At 46.5% G+C, this 17,414-nt stretch overlaps 1 protein-coding gene across 1 annotated transcript; it reads right to left on the bottom strand.

The window, feature by feature from the left end:
* Positions 1 to 4,245: 4,245 nt before the first annotated feature.
* Positions 4,246 to 15,810, bottom strand: LOC308342168 (peptidoglycan recognition protein 4-like; the record flags this gene model as incomplete). Its single annotated transcript, XM_080802457.1, has 8 exons — positions 4,246 to 4,379; positions 6,173 to 6,291; positions 9,292 to 9,490; positions 10,826 to 10,978; positions 12,282 to 12,400; positions 13,812 to 14,010; positions 14,826 to 14,933; positions 15,765 to 15,810. 8 exons carry the CDS (start codon positions 15,808 to 15,810, stop codon positions 4,246 to 4,248), a joined length of 1,077 nt encoding a protein of 358 aa, XP_080658583.1.
* Positions 15,811 to 17,414: the final 1,604 nt, after the last annotated feature.

Here is a 17,414-nt window from a genome sequence, read left to right as displayed (position 1 = left end):
TCATTCTTGGGTACCAAAAGGCTGCTGGCCACCCTGAAAGGGAACTCCCAACTCCCTACCAGGGGGAGTCACATTTTGCTGCAGTCTCTGCAGAAAGTCCCCCAAGTTCCTCCCACACCTCCCAGGACCTCCCACCCCACCTACCACTCTTCCCAGCTAATAACACCTTATCCCCTCTCTTAGTCAGCATTTCTAATTAAGGCCTTGCCCTCAGTCAGCCCTGCCAGGCAAAACCTGCTGGGCCAGAAACACACCTGTCCTGCTTCTGCTTCTGTGTGGCATTAAATTCTGAAAAATGTGTCCCTTACCCATAGCCACCCCACCCTTGGCCTTCTGCTCCTCCTTCCACTCCCTGGCACCCTGGAAGCCCTGGAGCAGGGTGGGACACATTGGTGGGGATCAATAGTGCTAAGGCACAGGCCCCTTTCCTGCTACTTCTTCCATGCTGCCATTTTCTAGATGCTGGGGAAAGCAAAAGAAGAAGGGCAGAATCAGGTCAGCCACAGAACCAGAAGGGTGAACAGAGACAGAAAATGAGAAGCATTGAAGGGCAGAGAGGGAGGCAGTGTGAGAGAAAGCAAGAAAAAGAGAGACATAGGCAGAGGTGAGAGGGAGACAGAGAGAAAGATAATGAAGAAGGGCGCATGTGCGATAGAGAGAGAGAGAGAGACAACTGAAGTGGGAAAGAAAGAAGCCAAAGGGACAGAGGAAGAGCCTGGGAGTATAGGAGGTAGCTGGACAGGTGGGGTTGCGATAGTCTCTGCCCTACTCCAGCCCTGGCTGAGGCCTTCACAATAAGAAGGTCACAGAAACATCCAAGGATGGTGGGGGAACTTTGGTGGTGGAGCATGTTTTTTTCCCAAATCTCACTGATTTGTGGGGGTGGGGGGAGTACACCCAAAGGTGGGAGCAACTGTTGTCCCAGAATAAAGATGGAATTAATCTGTGAAAAATCTGATGTGCTACAACTAGTGGGCAGTTTCACGCAGTGTGAAGACATGGGATTTTCCACTCTGACAAATTTCTCAAAACCAGCTGAGGGAATAACAGCTGCCTTCCCAGGCTGGGAATGCTGCCTGTGCTCACCCAGCCCTGCCCAGGCATGGCTCTTGCCCTTCCATTGCACAGACACATAAGGCCTCCATGTGCCTCTGGAGATCCTGAGACCTGGCAGGTGTGGTGCAGCCTGGGGAGTACAGGTTGGGAGGGAGAAATTGGGAGGGAGAGGCTCAGGTGAAGTCCATGGGCACCTGGGGCAAGAAGATGCCATTTCTGGTCCGGAGAATCAGGAAGCCTTTTGGAAAAGTTAGCCTGGATTAGTGTCTTAAACCTGGCATAATTGCAGTAGTCAGGAGTGGGGCAGGGACAGTATGGGCAAAGGTTCCAAGATGGAAAAGCCCAGCAGCTGAGCCCATACCTTGCCCACCTGGGCTCATTCTGTGAGCAAAGGTAACTTGGAGTGAGATTGTGGAAGGCTCTAACTGCCATGCTGAGTTGTTTACTTTACTCTGTCTGAAAGGAGGGACCCCAAAATTATTTTGACCAGACAGGTGAGAGGAATGGTGCCATGCTCAGAATATGAGTTTCTCTTCCTTTCTTTAACTCACTGAGTGAACTTGAACAGGTCATCTTGATGAGGGAGCAGGAGGCTGGCTGAGGACAAAGCAAAAGCTGGCACCTTGCACCCCCTCTCCATCCGCTCCCCTCGGTGATGTGTGTGGCATTCCTCAGGCACCCGTGGCCGCCATAGATGAGAAACAAATAGTTAACTTGCAGAGATCACAATCCTGCAAGACAGGAATCTCCCAACTATCTTGATGTTAATGGCTTGCCAAAAGACAACATTGATCAAGCCTCCGGTATCCCGGCACCTTGTAGGCCCTCTTTAGCATATGAAAGCTCTGTTGACACCTCCCTTTCCCTCACCTTCCCCCAACCACAAGGTACATAACCTGCCATCCCTCACAGCCTCAGGCAGCAGCTCTTCCTGCCCATGGGTTCTGTCCCCGTGCTCTGAGGGGGTGAAGGGTAGTATGAACCCCACTTCATGATTAAGTGGAGTTGGGAAGAATTTATCTATACAGAGGACTCAGAAGAGCCAATGGCACAGAACAGGCTGCCTCAGAATTTGCCATGAAAAAAAAGCATTTGCCCACTGAATGCTCTGTTTTTACTTAGATTGTATATGTGAGACAAATACAAGTTAAGTATTTGCAAAAGACAATAGTCTAGACCATGCAGTGTTGTTGATTTGAGGAGGCCTTGAGGAGTGCTGGTGGAGGTCAGGGTGTCTACAGCCCTGTCTACAGCCTGCCTGGGACAGGGGCTCCAGGAGGCCAACAACACCCTGAGGCCTGAGGATCACGTTTGAATCAAAGGGAAGAGAACCTTCCTCAGTCAAAGGTAGGATTGTAAGAAAGGTCAAGAAATTTGAAGGACACAGTTTTTATTGTGATATTGTTTCTCAGCATCTCACACCCTCCTTGTTGGCTACTCCCTGTGTGAAGCGTTGGGAAACTCATCTTTGATGTTTTAAGTGATGGAGAAATATGTTTCCCCTGGGAAGTCTGTATCCAGCCCCCTCCCCCAAGGAAGGAGACTCTGGTAGAGAGAGCTCAAGGGGGTTCTCCAGGAGCCAACTCTTGAGGGCTCAGTAAATCAGGAAGGGGCACTGGGTCCCCTAGCCCACTTAACCCCCGAGATAAAACATTCCTTCCTTTGCTTACATGCCAGGTGGCCGGACAACAAATAACAAAAGGACAGCAAATCCAGTAAGATCACAGGGACAGTTTTTGAAAAGCAAAAGGGCTGTAAAAATAAGAGGCTGTCAAAACCTGCCTTGTTGATACAAACTTTGGGTATTCACCCTTTCTGATGGCTGTGTAATATTCCATTACATATATGAACGATATCTTCTTTATCCATTCGTCTGTTGAAGGGCATCTTGGCTCTTTCCACAGTTTGGCGATTGTGGCCATTGCTGCTATGAACAAGGTGACCCTTCTTCTCACTACATCTGTATTTTTGGGGTAAATACCCAGAAGGAAGAGATGTAAAACACTAGACACAGTATGAATACCACAGGTTATAGAGGGGAGAAAAGTCCATGTTTCTGGCTTCTTTTTATCCCTCCCCTTCTTCTTCCCCCTTCATGTTTCCAGATCAGGAGAAATAAGATCCTACCCGTGAACAGCAGAATACTGCCTACTGCATGCAAAATACTTTCAGTATCTGGCTTCTCTCTGGATGGGAGGATCCCAGGCCTGGAGTGTCAGGTTCTATGTCCCCAGTGAACCCACACCTAGTGGGTACTGCTGGGCAAGGGCACAGGTGATTTATGTGTACACAGCCCAGATAGGCCTGGAGGAATGCAGTCTCTGTCCTCAGGGAGCTCAAGGAGGACAGGACACAGGACCCTTGAGGCACAGCAACCATTACACATAAGCCACCAGAGCTGGCTCTGAGCCTCAGAAGGGGAAGGGCAGGAACAGAAAGAAAGCTGGCAGGATGGAGGACTGCCCCAGGAGGCGTTCCCAGAGAAGGGGTAGTGGAGCAGACTGAAAAGGGGAGTAGGGACTTGATCCACTCTTTCGTTCATTCGTCCACCTCTCCAACAAACTTCTGTAGCACCTACAAGACTCCAGACACTGCTGAGGACCTGAGGACATGGGGAAAAAGAAAACTGGAAATCCTCACAATCCAGTGGAGGGAGGTAGCACACCTATAAGTGATGGAGCCCTGAAATAAGGGCCACATTCACATTTGGACAAGTCGGTGTGTGAGCAGAGAGGGGCTTCAGGCCTCGAATCCGTGTGAGTCTTGGGGGCTGCCAGGCAGATGGCAGGGCTAAGGTACATGGGACAGAGGGGCAGCCAGAAAGGGAAAGAGAAGTCAAACAAGCATCAGCCCACCTTCCCACCTGGCTTAGGAGCTGGGTGCTCAGGGGAGGGGAAGATGAGGAGAGAGGAAGGTGGGGCCTACTCAGAGGGCTGGGAATGTCCAGCTCTGGGGTCTCAGAGCTGCTTGGAGGATAGTGGGGTGCTAGCAGTAGAGGATCATCCTAACCTGAGAAAGGAGGGACAGGATGGGGCTGACAGGGAGAGGACACCAAAGTGTTGAGTCAGGATAGAGGGTGAGGACAGGAAAAGCCCAGCAGCCAGGCAGGCACAGGGAATAGTCTCAGAGGGAGCAGGGGCTTCCTCAGTGTTTAAAATGAGGCCAAGCCTTAATGATGTTGTACAAAGCTCACCCAGAAGACAGGGTGTTGACAATATCACTGTGCCCCACCAGCAGGTAGTTGGGAATTAAATATCCCTTGTCCACTGTGCACTGGATCAGGTTCTGGGCTGCCTCCAAGACTGCGGCATTGGGCGTGGTATCTGCAAAACAGTCATCTATCTGTTAGTTTTTCAAGGCACCCTGCCCAGGACAGGACCCACTCCTGAATCCCCCTTAATGCACCCCTACCACCATGCTAATATATTCTGCTACTGATGAAGTTCTAGAACCTAGGTGAGGTTCGGTGGGCTGAGGTCCGGAGCCGATGACCAAGAAAGAATTCTTGAGACATCTTTGGTGCAAAATGGTGGTTTATTAAAGCATGGGGACAGGACCCGTGGGCAGGAAGAGCTGCTGCCCTGGGTTGTGAGGGATGGCAGGTTATGTACCCTGTGGTTGGGGGAAGGTGAGGGAAAGGGAGGTTTCAACGGAGTTTTCATATGCTAAAGAAGGCCTGCAAGGTGCAGGGATACCGGAGGCTTGATCAATGTTGTCTGTTGGCAAGCCATTAACATCAAGATAGTTGGGAGATTCCTGGTGGGATGACACAATCCTGCTATCAAGCGTCTTTGTTAGTGAGATTTAGGTATAGAAGAAACTTAACTTCACTTACATTTCCTTCTACCCCAGCCTCCTTCAGTTTTGTTTATGGAGGGGAGGGTGACATTAAGGCTTGAGGAACTGAGTTATTTGCCTCTGGAAATTGTGCTATTGATAATGTAACTCTTCTTTGTTTGTAGATCTCTAGGACATTTGTAAACCAAGGGAGACTCCCGTCTTGAGGGATTGTGATCTCAGCAAGTTAACTATTTGTTTCTCATTTTGGCAGTCAGGGGTACCTGAGGAAAGTCACATACATCACCGAGGCGAGCGGATGGAGAGGGGGTGCAAGGTGCCAGCTTTTGCTTTGTCTTCAGTCAGCCTCCTACTCCCTCATCACTACTACCTGCCAGTCTATATACAGAAAACAAAGTCAGGCCTCAGATTCATTAGCATCAAAGTTCTTCCTGAATGAAAAAAGAATGGAGTCTGGGATACATAGAGTTGTTTTGGGATGTACAGAATGTTTGTCCATTGCAAATATTTAACCTGGTAGTTCTCAACTGGGGGAATTTAGCCTTCCAGGGGATATTTGGGACTGTCTAGAGACGTTTTTGGTTGTCACAACTAGGCAAAATATGTTTCAGGCATCTGGTGGCAGATGCCAGGGATGCAGCTAAGGGTCCTACAATACACAGGTCAGTTCTTCTACAAAGACTTACCTGATCCAGGATGTCAATAGTGTTGAAGCTGAGAAACTTTGCTTTGGCCACAAGGTGTGCTTCCTGTACCTTCACACACCCACCCTCATCCCAGGCACCTTCCTGGGCATCCCCTCGCCCCACCCAACATTCATTTTAGTATCACCCTGAACCAGTCCCAGTGACATGGGCTCCTCTTCCCAGCAGCAAAAGTTCCCTGAGTCTAAACAAACTGTAGTCAAGAGCTCTGAACAATGGCAATTGCCAGTGAACATTCTGGATGCTGATACAAGGATTAATCCAGGGATGTGGCAAATAAGGTAAAGGTTTCCACATTGTTGACATGGTAAAAACTTAGCAAAATATATACACAAAGATATTTTCCCCTTGTCTTATATATGTTTTGATGTCAGAAGAGAAAGACATTTGATTGGGTGTGAAGGAGATAGATTCAGGGTGAGCATTCTCTCTGGGGGTGGAAGAGTTCACTCCTGGTCACACTCAGATTAGTCAAATGATAAATCTGAAGCTGGCTAAGTCTAGCATATGAAGGCACTGAAGTGATTCCTGAGTTTCATGCTGTTGTCTTCCATTTGAGACACTCTCCCTCAAACACCATACAATGACTGCTACTGCCCAAAGCATGCACTTACCCAAGAAGGTGCCCATAAAGGCAATGCCCAGGGCAATGTTATTGTAGCCAGGAGCAAGGGAACCTTGGACATTCCAGCCCACTCCTTCATAAATAGCACCACCCTGCCCCAGGAGGAAGCTAAAGGACTATGAGGGGAGATGGAGATCAGCATGACAGACAGATAATCTGGGATTGTTTCATTTATCCATTCACTCATTCATTCAATCACTCATGCTTTATTCAGCAGACACTGATTAGCTATTAAATTCTAAGCACTGAGTTACAAAAAAGACAGCAGGGGCATGTTGATAAACCAGCTTTCATCAGAAAGGGGCAAGGAGAGGAAGCCCTATTTATAACCTTCACTGATTTCTGTAGTGTAAAACTCCCACCATAGCTGATTTTCAGGTACTGATGATTTAAAAAATGTCCTGGCTCCCTAACAATCCACTCTCATGAGCCTATACAGCTCTGGCACACTGCTGCTACCTCAAGGAGCTCAAAGTCTAGGAAGAAAAAAGCAACAGCTGCCATCCCTGCAACCTGGCCTTCCTCAAACCTTGCCAATGACACTGTTTCCCTGGAGGTAAACTGTGGCTGCCTTACTACTAAGGTCAAAGTACCCATCTCTAGCCCTGCCTTGCCTGATCCCTCTGCATCCACAAACACCCTCCCCCCTTCATTTCCATCCTACTCTCTCTCCCAGCTGTCTTTTGTGGCTGCCCCTCACTCCTCTGCACCTTGTCTCCCCGTGTCCTTTCTTTAAACGTGCAGTTCTTCAGGTCTTTCTGATGCAAATTTAATATCAAAGGCTGCTTTTAGTCCCTTGGCAACATAGTCCAAACTTCCCAGTTTAAGTGTCAAGATTATTCATGAGATGGCCCCTGTTTGCCTCCTTATCTTTCACCATCCGTCTCTTTGTCATCTATTTTTATTATGATAAACTTCTCTTGGTTCCTCAAAGAAACCATTCTTGGGCTGGCATCCAGGACTTTCCACAGAGGTCCTTTTTCTCTGCTTGAAACACTCTTCCCACTCTTCTGACAAGTTCGCTCATTTCTTAGGTCAGCTGATAGTCACCTCTCAAGTAGTACTTCCTTAATACCCAATACCCCAGCAAGCTAGCATGTTAAAAATGTCTACTGTTTACATTTTTGCACCCTTTATCATGACACTTAATGTACTCTATTATGATTTATTCATTTAATTATCTTTCTCATTTAGCAGAGTATCAGCTCCATCAAGCCAAGAACCAGATCTGTGCTACACCTGATAGCATCCCCAGGACATAACCTCATGTCATAGAGTAGGCATTCAACTGTATTCTCAGTGAATTAATTTATAGCAAGTGGATGTTTACTCCTGACTACAGGTCACTTCACAGTGAGCAGGGTCATGAAAGTTATGGTACAAGGGACACAATAAAAGGTCAAAAACCAAGGGACAGAAAACTGGCTTCTGAAACCTGAATGGAAAAAAGAAAAGGTCCTTTTTCAGCACCTATCATTTTCCAGTTTAGGTTAAAAACATATAGTAAAATTTCAGGTATCCATTCTAATCAAAGAGAGCAACTCTGTATAAACCTGCAGAGCACTTGACCAATCTTAACAGACGAAAGGTATTGGAGGAAGTTTTCTCCTATCTCAAAAGGGTTGAAACTAAAGCAGGAAGGAGAGAGGAGATTCTATCAACATAGAATCACATGGTATTATAATTCCACGGTAATCACAATTGGTAATCCAGTGGTAATTGGCAAATCCAGCCAAGGCAGGGCCACTGCACATGGTTAAGCTGTTTGTACCCTGAACAGAGTGCCTGGTCAGGAGGAAGGTAGGTCTAAAGTCCAACTCCACTAGCTAAGCCATGAAGCCCCTGGACAAAGGGCTTCTTCATTAATGTGTACTGTCTGGATTAGTGGTGGCCCATCCTGAGACTTAACATTCAGTATAATTATTTCTGATGGATATGAGATGGTCTCTAACCTCATACATCTTATCTGTGAGCTTGGAGTGCATCCTGCAAGAAGTTTTTATTATCCCATTAAGTCAGTGTGCTCTTTATTAAAAAAAAAATTACAGGAGAAAGGGGACCCCTCCTACACTGTTGGTGGGAAAGCAAGCTGGTGCAGCCACTCTGGAAAACAGCATGGAGGTTCCTCAAAAAGTTGAAAATAGAGCTACCTTATAACCCAGCAATTGCACTACTGGGTATTTACCCTAAAGATATAAACATAGTGATCCGAAGGGGCACGTGCATCTGAATGTTTATAGCAGCAATATCCACAATAGCCAAACTATGGGAAGAACCTAGATGTCCATCAACAGATGAATGGATAAAGAAGATGTGGTATATATATACAATGGAGTACTATGCAGCCACCAGAAGAAATGAAATCTTGCCATTTGCGATGATGTGGATGGAACTAGAGGATATTATGCTTAGCGAAATAAGTCAATCAGAGAAAGATAACTACCATATGATCTCCCTGATATGAGAAAGTGGAGATGCAACGTGGGGGGTTTGGGGAGTAGGCAGGGAGGGAGAAAACCATAAGAGACTCTTAATCTCACAAAACAAACTGAGGGTTGACAGGGGGGGGGTGGGTAGGGAGAGGGTGGTGGGGTTATGGACATTGGGGAGGGTATGTGCTATGGTGAGTGCTGTGAAGTGTGTAAACCTGGTGATTCACAGATCTATACCCCTGGGGCTAATAATACATTATATGTTTATAAAAAATAAAAATAAAAAAAGATTAGAGATCTTGGCATTAGAGAAAACAGAGGATATTATCTGGTGTCTCCACCTGCCTTCAGACAGGAAAGATATTCTCTACAGGCTTTACAATCTTGCATTCATACAGCTTCCTCTAATATCTTTCCATCAGTCTTGGCCTCCATCATGTCAATACATGATCTTTAAAAAGGACACATTTTGAGTACATGCCCAAGGAGAATGACTAGCCCTTTAGCTATATCCTAGGTAAGACTCACCCAGAGCTGCATGAAAAATCAAAGTTATACATAAAGCACCTCTCATATGGTGCACATTCAGTAGACTTTATTTTCCTTTCTCTCCCATTCAAAAGTTCAGAGTCTGTCCTCAGGTAAAAGAAGCCCACATGTCCTGAGGTCCACTTACTTATACCCAATGTCACATGAGTTCAACCTGTCTATGAAGAGGGACTGGATATCTTTGACCAGTAAGCAGCACTCATCAGACATGATGCAGGTTCTCCCAGCAGTGTGGATGACGATGACATACTTAGCTGGGAGGTTCATCTTGGGGCAGTGGGTCTCCCTGGCCTCCCTTGCAGACCGTGAGATAATGGTGGAGCAAGCTGAGAAGGGGGGCAAAAAAAAGGTGGATGTGTGGGCTTATTGTGCCCACCCATGTTCACTACTGAACATCCCCATCCTGACCTGACTCTGACTGTGGAACTTAAGAGAGCCCACCTGGGAGGTGAGTATGTCTGCCTGATGAGATTATATTCAAGAGGCAAGAATCATAGAGCCATGGGATCTAACCCAAAGACAAAACCTAGAGGAAAGTGGGAATGTTGATCCTAAGGATAAATGGATGTTCATTCCCAAGGGAAAAGGATACCTATCTATCTGCATGATTGTCATGTGCGTATGTGTGTGTGTACCTGCATAACAGGGCCCTTTGGACAAATTAGTTGAATCATCAACTGAAAGCATGTCTTTGAGACTTACCTGTAATCCCTAAAACTCTCTGTCAATATAAGCAATTATTAATTTTAGTAGATAGCACTAATCCAATGACTGAGATCAGATTTACTCAGAGCTTTCATATAATAATTATCTTTAAAACTTTATTAAGACTAGGAAAAGGTTGAAAGTGGTTATTAACTATACTTTTTTTTTAAAGTAACTCTCCCCCCAATGTGGGGCTCAAACTTAAGACCCCAAGATTAAGATTCACATGCTCTACCAACTGAGTCAGCCAGGTGGCACTTAACTATACTGGTTTTGATGTTACTGTTAAATCCTTTTTTTTAATCTAGTATTTAGTACCCAAATTACCCTAACAATTTCCTCTGACATTGGTATTGGTAGTGATGTAAGCCCTTTAGTTTATCAGTGCTGTTCTGGTTCAGAAAGATGTGCATTTGTGCTTTTGTGCTTGTATGTGTTAGATGCCTATTCCTCTCCATGTTCTTTTTGTTTTGTTTTGTTTTTGTTTTTGTTTTTGTTTTTGTTTGTCTCCACAGCACTTTTCTCCTTCTAACATCCTAAATTTTTGACTTGTTTATTTGCTTTTTTTTTTTTTTTTTCTACCCTCTAGGATGAAAGTTCACAAGGGCACCACTTTTGTGTTTTGTTCCATGATATACCCTCAGTGACTAGCAGGTTCTCAGTAAGTAATTGTTGACTGATTAAAAAAATGAGAGCACATATATTACACCAGGAATCTGAGGGATAAAGAGGTAACCTGGTGGGTTCTTCTCACGGTGTGCCAGCCCCAAAAGTTCAGAGAGCTATGTGACCAGTTGCCTATCAGAAAGGATCCAAAAGTTCAGAGAGCTATGTGACCAGTTGCCTATCAGAAAGCCTAACTGAAAAGTCCACTCCCAATGGCATTTGGAAGTTTGTACGGGGTAGGCTGGTTGGGTGGGTCTAGAAGGAGGCCCCAGTAGGGTTGAAGGTCTTACCTTTCTTGGGATTTGCCTTCTGCAGAGGGAGTAGGCAGTTCTCACCTTTCACAAGAAGGGGCTGAACGTACTTTGATGACAGGTGGCCCTTCTGGACAGCATAGGAGATCAGGACCTTCATTGCTGATTGGGCAACCGGGCTGGGACTTTGGCCTGAAAAAGAGCCATCTGTAGCAACCTGGGTCTGGCCTGCATTTCATGGGGCTATGGGGGAAGGATTAGATGCCCTGCAGCCCGTACATAGCTGTTGGCAGGAAACTGGCTCATCACCTACTTTGGAAAGCCTAAAAGTCAAGGATCGACCTGCCCCAGGATGAAGACCTTTCCCAATTACCTGCCAAAACTTCATTCATTGCTCTTTCTCCATGGAGGAGCTAAAATGCAGCCCCATATTCAGCAATGCCCAGCTAGCTGGGTCAGGGTTTCCCATTGGCAGGGGCTCTTCTAGGCATGTGCCAGCCTCTTTACTGCATTAACTTCTTTAATCCTCACCACAAACCTCTGAGGTAGATGCTGGTATGTTATTATTCACAGAAAGGAACTTGAGGCTTCAAGAAGTAACATGCTCAAAACCCTACTACTAACAGGGTGACACCCAGGTAACAATCACACACACACACACACACACACACACACACCACACATGTGCACACACAAATAGGGTGACACCCAGGTAACAATAACACACACACAGTGCTGAACAGAGTCCTCTGGTGTGCTGGAAACCACTCTGGAATTGGAGTTGGAAATGGGAGGTGTGAGCTTGCCTTCTGATTCTTCTTGGGTCACTTCCTCTGGAATTCAGGCTGTACTTTGTGTAACAGCAGATCAGGAAACTTGTCTGGATTTTCTCACAGAGTATTGGGAGGGGACAATAAGAAACTGGACATGCAAGAGCTTTAACAGTCAAGGGTGCACAAACTCAGGGGAATGGTCCTGGAGCATGTATGTTAGGATGCTGGGAGAGCTGGGAGGACAGACAGCAGTAAGACTAGAAGAAAGTGGAAGGGACTCAGGGATTGGAGGCCTCAGAGTGGTCTTAAAAATTGTACAGAGATCTTGAGGTAAGAGAGATGGGAGGAAGAGGTGCCTGGTAGGAAACAGGAAGCAGGGTCTGGTGCTGCAGAAGGGTCAGAGCCAGAGAGGAAGATGTGACAGTCACATGCAGAAGAGAGCAGAAGCCTACATCCTTCCATAAAGAGAATGACTATCCATAAAGAGAAAGACTGGCCACCACCTCCACTGCAAGATATCCAGGGGAAGAGGAGACACCTCAGAGACTGAGAAGGAAACCAGAGTAGGAAAAGGAGAACCAACACCATTCATGTAAGCCAAGAGAGAGGGGAACTGCAGGACAGTAGATCATCAGAGAACTAAGATAAGGTCAAGGAGGCAGTGTAGAAACAAAGAAGTAAGTAACTCTCCTCTGGAGAAGGGCAACTGAGATGATGATTACCTTCCTTGGTGCCAAAGAAAGCAAAGCCCAGGGAGATGTTGTTGTATCCCTGGGTGTGCATGCTTTGGACATTCCAGCCAACACCTTCATACACCCTGCCATCGTCCCCAACCAGGAAGCTGTGGAGCAGGAGATATAGGCTGAGTGGTTGGCACTGTGGCACATCCCCACAAAAGGAACCATTTATCTGTTTCCAAAAGGAGAAGGGCTTAAGCTGTGTTCACTACAGGGAATTTGCATGTACTTGTCCCAGACAGTGGATAGGCCAAGTCAATTATATTCCCTTAGAATTCAGAACCCACCCCCAAACTCCCCATCTCCCTCCTTTGTTTAGAAGCCCAGCTTTTATGTAAATCATCCTACACACTAAGAAGGAGGAGAGGCCCTGGTGCCACTAGAGTAGCTAACACAGACCCAGTTACACTGTAAGACTCTTCTTAGCTTCCACATTGCCTCAAACACAGCTCTCCTCCTTCTTCCAAAATGCATGTTACCTGTGTCATCTCCACGTAGGCTGTTCATGTGATTTCTCCCTGCCAGGTTACTGTCTTATATAGATTTCTCAGGAAGTATCTCTTCAGATAAGGACGTGGATGCAGGCAGTTTTTTTGAGAAGGGGTCCCAGAAGTCAGTATGAGGGAGCAAGGAGAGTGAGTCAAAGGAAGAAATCCAACAAAGTATACACAATTGGGCCAGCTTCACAATGGCTACCTGGGGCTCAGAACTTTTCCCCCCATTGCCTGCCACCAGACAGGTAAACTTCCAAGGAACTGAGTACATGCACCTAAAGATTGTCCCTAAGAAGGACTGAGGGCTGAGGAAGTTATTTACAACTGTTGACCCCTGGGGGGGATTAACTCTCTTTCACCATCAGGAGTGGTAAAAGTCTGAAGCAGAAAAACAGAGATGCAGAAAGTACTCAAAGTGAAAAGCAATCACCATGCATAGGAACTGCCTACACCTAGGTAAGGTCAGAGGTGGGCTGAGGACATGTGGTCCTAGTCACTAAGAGGGCCCACTAGAGTGACCACTAGAGTAAGACGCCTCACCATAAGAGCCCCCTACATGCAGTGAAGTGGAACATGCAGTGGGCAAAGAGCCAGTTTTGAGTCAGTCTGTGCTCCACAACTTTGTAACTGGATGACTCTCAGAAAAATCAAACAATGTCCCTGCTTTGGTCCCCTCACCTGGAGCATGGAGATGGTAATGTATGCTTGAACAACCTCACATGTTGTTGGTGGAACAAATCCACCCACACACTTGGTAGTCACTCATAACTACCAGTGTGCTGTGTGAACGAGTTTTGGAGGGAACTAGGAAGTATAGTTATTATTTAACCTTCCCTGCTTCCTTTTAGGAGATCTCTTAGAAAATTCAAAAGGATTTAGAATTTTATAGAGTTTTTAATATTTTATTCACTATAAATCTGATATAAGCTCAACCCAGGAAATGAGGAAAGAAGACATAAGTAAGGGTGGGAGGAGCACCCTAAGGAGCAGCATTGATCATATACCCCCACATGGCCCTTACTTGTAGGCTATATCACACCAGCTGTTGTGCATGTGATGAGCCCACAGCTCCCACAGCCTCTGACTGCACGTAGTCTGGTTGTGACACTCCAGTCCAGGGATATGGTGAGTGACAAGGAAATCCACGGGCATGGTCAGTGGGGTGCTGCAGCCAAAAGCTTCGGCCCCCCACTCCTTGCGAGAGATCACTGTGGATACATCTGTGGGGTAATCATGAAGGTGAGGAGGATATCACTCAGCGTATCCTGCCCCATTGCTGCCTCACTACCTCCCTGGTCCATGGGTGCCATTCTGGGCTGCATCGGCCCAATAGGGGTGGAAGAGCCCTGGGAGGAGGCTTTCAACAGACACACCATCTACTTCTCAGACACACCATCTCCTTCTCACCTCCTCATCTATTTTCTCTCCACTGCCCCCACTGCAGAGTATGCACCTGCCTAGAGCAGCTTAGATGCTCTGCTCCCCTATACAGGGCATCCACATCCCACTGGACAGACTCCACCCTGAAGTTCCTGCCCTGCTCTACTTCTGGACCTCTGCTTTAGGAAGAAACTCCTTCCCACTGCTTCCCCTGGGAAAGCCCTGAGTGGCCCCTCTGGGTTTCATTGCTGCACTAATCCCTTCAGGGCACACTATGCTCACTGACAGTTTGCTCTGTGTCCTTTGTCCTGCCCTGAATGCTTTCTGAGGGGACTACATCTCTTCCTCAACCTAGAGGCTCTCTGCAGATAGGTCCTGGCTCTCCCATTCAGTTGGATGACTCCCTCAGGGCAAGGTGAGGATCTCCATCTTAAGGCTAGAGGGCTCTGAGTGCAGATGCTGAATATCCCTGTCCTGGCTTCTGTCCTCTTCTGGTACCACCCCAGACCCCAAAAGCCTGTGGCATCCCTGCAGGTGTTTTCTTGATGCTCCACTGTCTCAGTCCCATTTGCCACATGCCAACCACAAGGGGCAGAGCAGATTTCAGAAGCATTCTAGTCACAGAACATACCCAGCTGTCTTTAAGCCTCCTCACCATTGAGACTGAGTTTTCCTTTCTCAGTGAGATGAGAGATGTTGCCAAACAGGTCCCGAAGGCCCTCTGATACACATTTAGCTTGTGTTTCATCCCAGGAGAAATCACCTGCAGAAGAACAGTCCATTTTACATGGTCCTCAGAGAGTCCCAGTACTAGCCATCTCAGAGACAGATTCAGGCCAGCTCACTGAGGCCTCTCAGAAGAACCCTCTGTGCTGACCAGAGAACCACCTCCAATAGCAACACGTGCATATTTTTCTTCAACACCAACTCCAAGGAATCCCCAGAATACAGTTAAATAGCCAAGAGCAGGAAGTTGGAAATATACCCATTTCTCATGAGCTGCATCTATATACACTATTGGGAAAACAAAAACAACCTGGAAATGTATCTAAGCATCTCAAAAACACAAGATTTGTGTGTGTGTGTGTGTGTGTGTGTGGATTTTACCAAGTAGAAACAATGAAAAGATGATATGGAAAATTGCACAAATCAAGTCAGTTCTTTCAGGCCTGATTTGGGGTCATGTACTGTGCCAAAGCTCCTGTGTATGTGACTGACACCCCTAGCCTCAAGAAACTTTCTCTTGCTGAGAAACATAACCCCAGCCACATACAGATAGAATCATTGCTTCCCTTGCTCAGGTGCAAAGTTCTTCATGTGCATTATCTCATTTAACCCTCAAAAGTTTGGGAAATCATAAATTTATTTCAATTATCAGATGGGAAAATAAAGGTTTAAAGGGATGAATAATTTGCTTAAAATCATTGCTGGAGGTAGGCCAAGGATATGAAACCAGGTTTATAGACTTCAAGTTCTGTGTTCCAAAAGCAAAGCTGTTTTTTCTCCCTAAGGGAGAGGCAACATTTAAAGAACTCTGCTATGAAAGTGGATGATCCTTCTTAGTTAACCTCTGATCCAGTAAAGGAAAACTCACCCCAGACCCTGAGACCCAGAGCCAAGACACAAAGCCACAGAAGCATCCTCATGTGGTTCCAAAACACTGATAAGAGAGTGAGAAACTCAATCCTAGGAGAGACACTGACAGTTAATCAGACCATCTTCACTCCTCAAACAGGCCACCCACCCCACTGCATGGTACCTCTGTCTGCCTTCCTGCCAAACTATGGGCCTCCTGAGGGCCAGCATCTGGCCAGGACTCTCAAGGTCCCCAGTACATGTAAGGTGTTCCTTGGATGGGTAAACACCCTCATCCTGTTTCCCTGGGCAACTAGATTTCACCGAGTGACTACTAATGTACAAGGCCAGCATAGACATTCACACATATAATCTTATTTAATCCTTATGCTAACCATGCCATGTAGTATTGTTAACCCCCATTCTTATAGAAGAGAACTGTAAAATCCAGAAATAGTAGAACTAAGAAATCCAAACACACATGGATGGGTCTAGTGCTGAGAATTCCTTCCCAGTTGGGGATGCAGAGGGTACAAGAGTTAGTCACGGGTATTCCCCAGCTCTAGGTCAGAAGAGATCTGATCTTAACACTCCATGTGGTACATCCAGTCCCTTCAAAGGGAGAGGGCTTCACAACAAGAAACACACTCACACCCACACTCAGACATACCTGTGGGTCCTGCGCTGTCCCAGCCCAACACAGGTCAGGGTGCAGGTGGCTCTCCCATCATTGGCTAGCAGTTCCTCCCTTCAAATTTGGCCACTGGCCCTGCCCTGCTCCTCCAGCTGCAACCTCCCAGGCCTTCTGGCTCCTTCTCACCAAGGGAACACTTGAGCTCTGGTCTTCCAGAGGGAAGGGGATCCCTATTGGAAGGTGGAGAGGGGGCAGACTTCTGAGGCTCCCACAGGTTTTATCCAGGGCATCCAGAGGAACTGAAGGAGACCAGATTCAAGCTGAAAGTAAGGCCTTCCCCTGTGAATAAGCTCAGGTACCTCCTCCCTGGGAAATGACATGATTGCCCTAGGCTCCCTGAGCTGCTTTCTCATTGCCAGTCCTTAGAAACCTGACCAACCCAACATCTGGGAACTTCCTGGCCTTGGAGACTGTAAGAGGAACAAATTTTGCCACTCTAAGATATGTTTCTTTGGCATATTGATTATGCCAAGCTGGTTATTTTTTTTTAAGGAAATACACAAGAGCCATGAGAAATGCTGAAAACCAAGAAATAAACTTTTTGTAAGAGGTCTTTAAGGGAAATCTCCACTTGTAAGGGTGACTCGTTTAGTACCAGGAAGAGGGAGTGACTGTCAAATCTCTAAAAGATGCAATCAATGGAGAAATATTTGCTGTGCTTTTCCTGGTGACCTCCCACAATTGACTCCCTGCCACCAACATTTTTGGTCTTTAGCTGAAAATGGTATTCAAGGTGATGGCTTTGGCCATTTCAGTGAATAACTCAGTTTTCCAGGGGCTCTCCCATGTATACAGAAGGAATATAATTTCTTTTGTTTTTAAGATTTTATTTATTTATTTGATAGAGAGAGAGAACACAAGTAGGCAGAGAGGCAGGCAGGGTGGGGAGGGGGTGGGGAGCGGCTCTCCACTGAGCAGAGAGCCTGATGCAGGGCTCAATCACAGGACCCTGAGATCATGACCTGAGCCAAAGGC

The sequence above is a fragment of the Martes martes genome (genome assembly GCF_963455335.1).
Source record: "Martes martes genome assembly, chromosome: 4".
NCBI classification, from domain to species: domain Eukaryota; kingdom Metazoa; phylum Chordata; class Mammalia; order Carnivora; family Mustelidae; genus Martes; species Martes martes.
The sequence above is the reverse complement of the archived record's forward strand: the minus strand, read 5'-3'. Positions and strand labels throughout refer to the sequence as shown.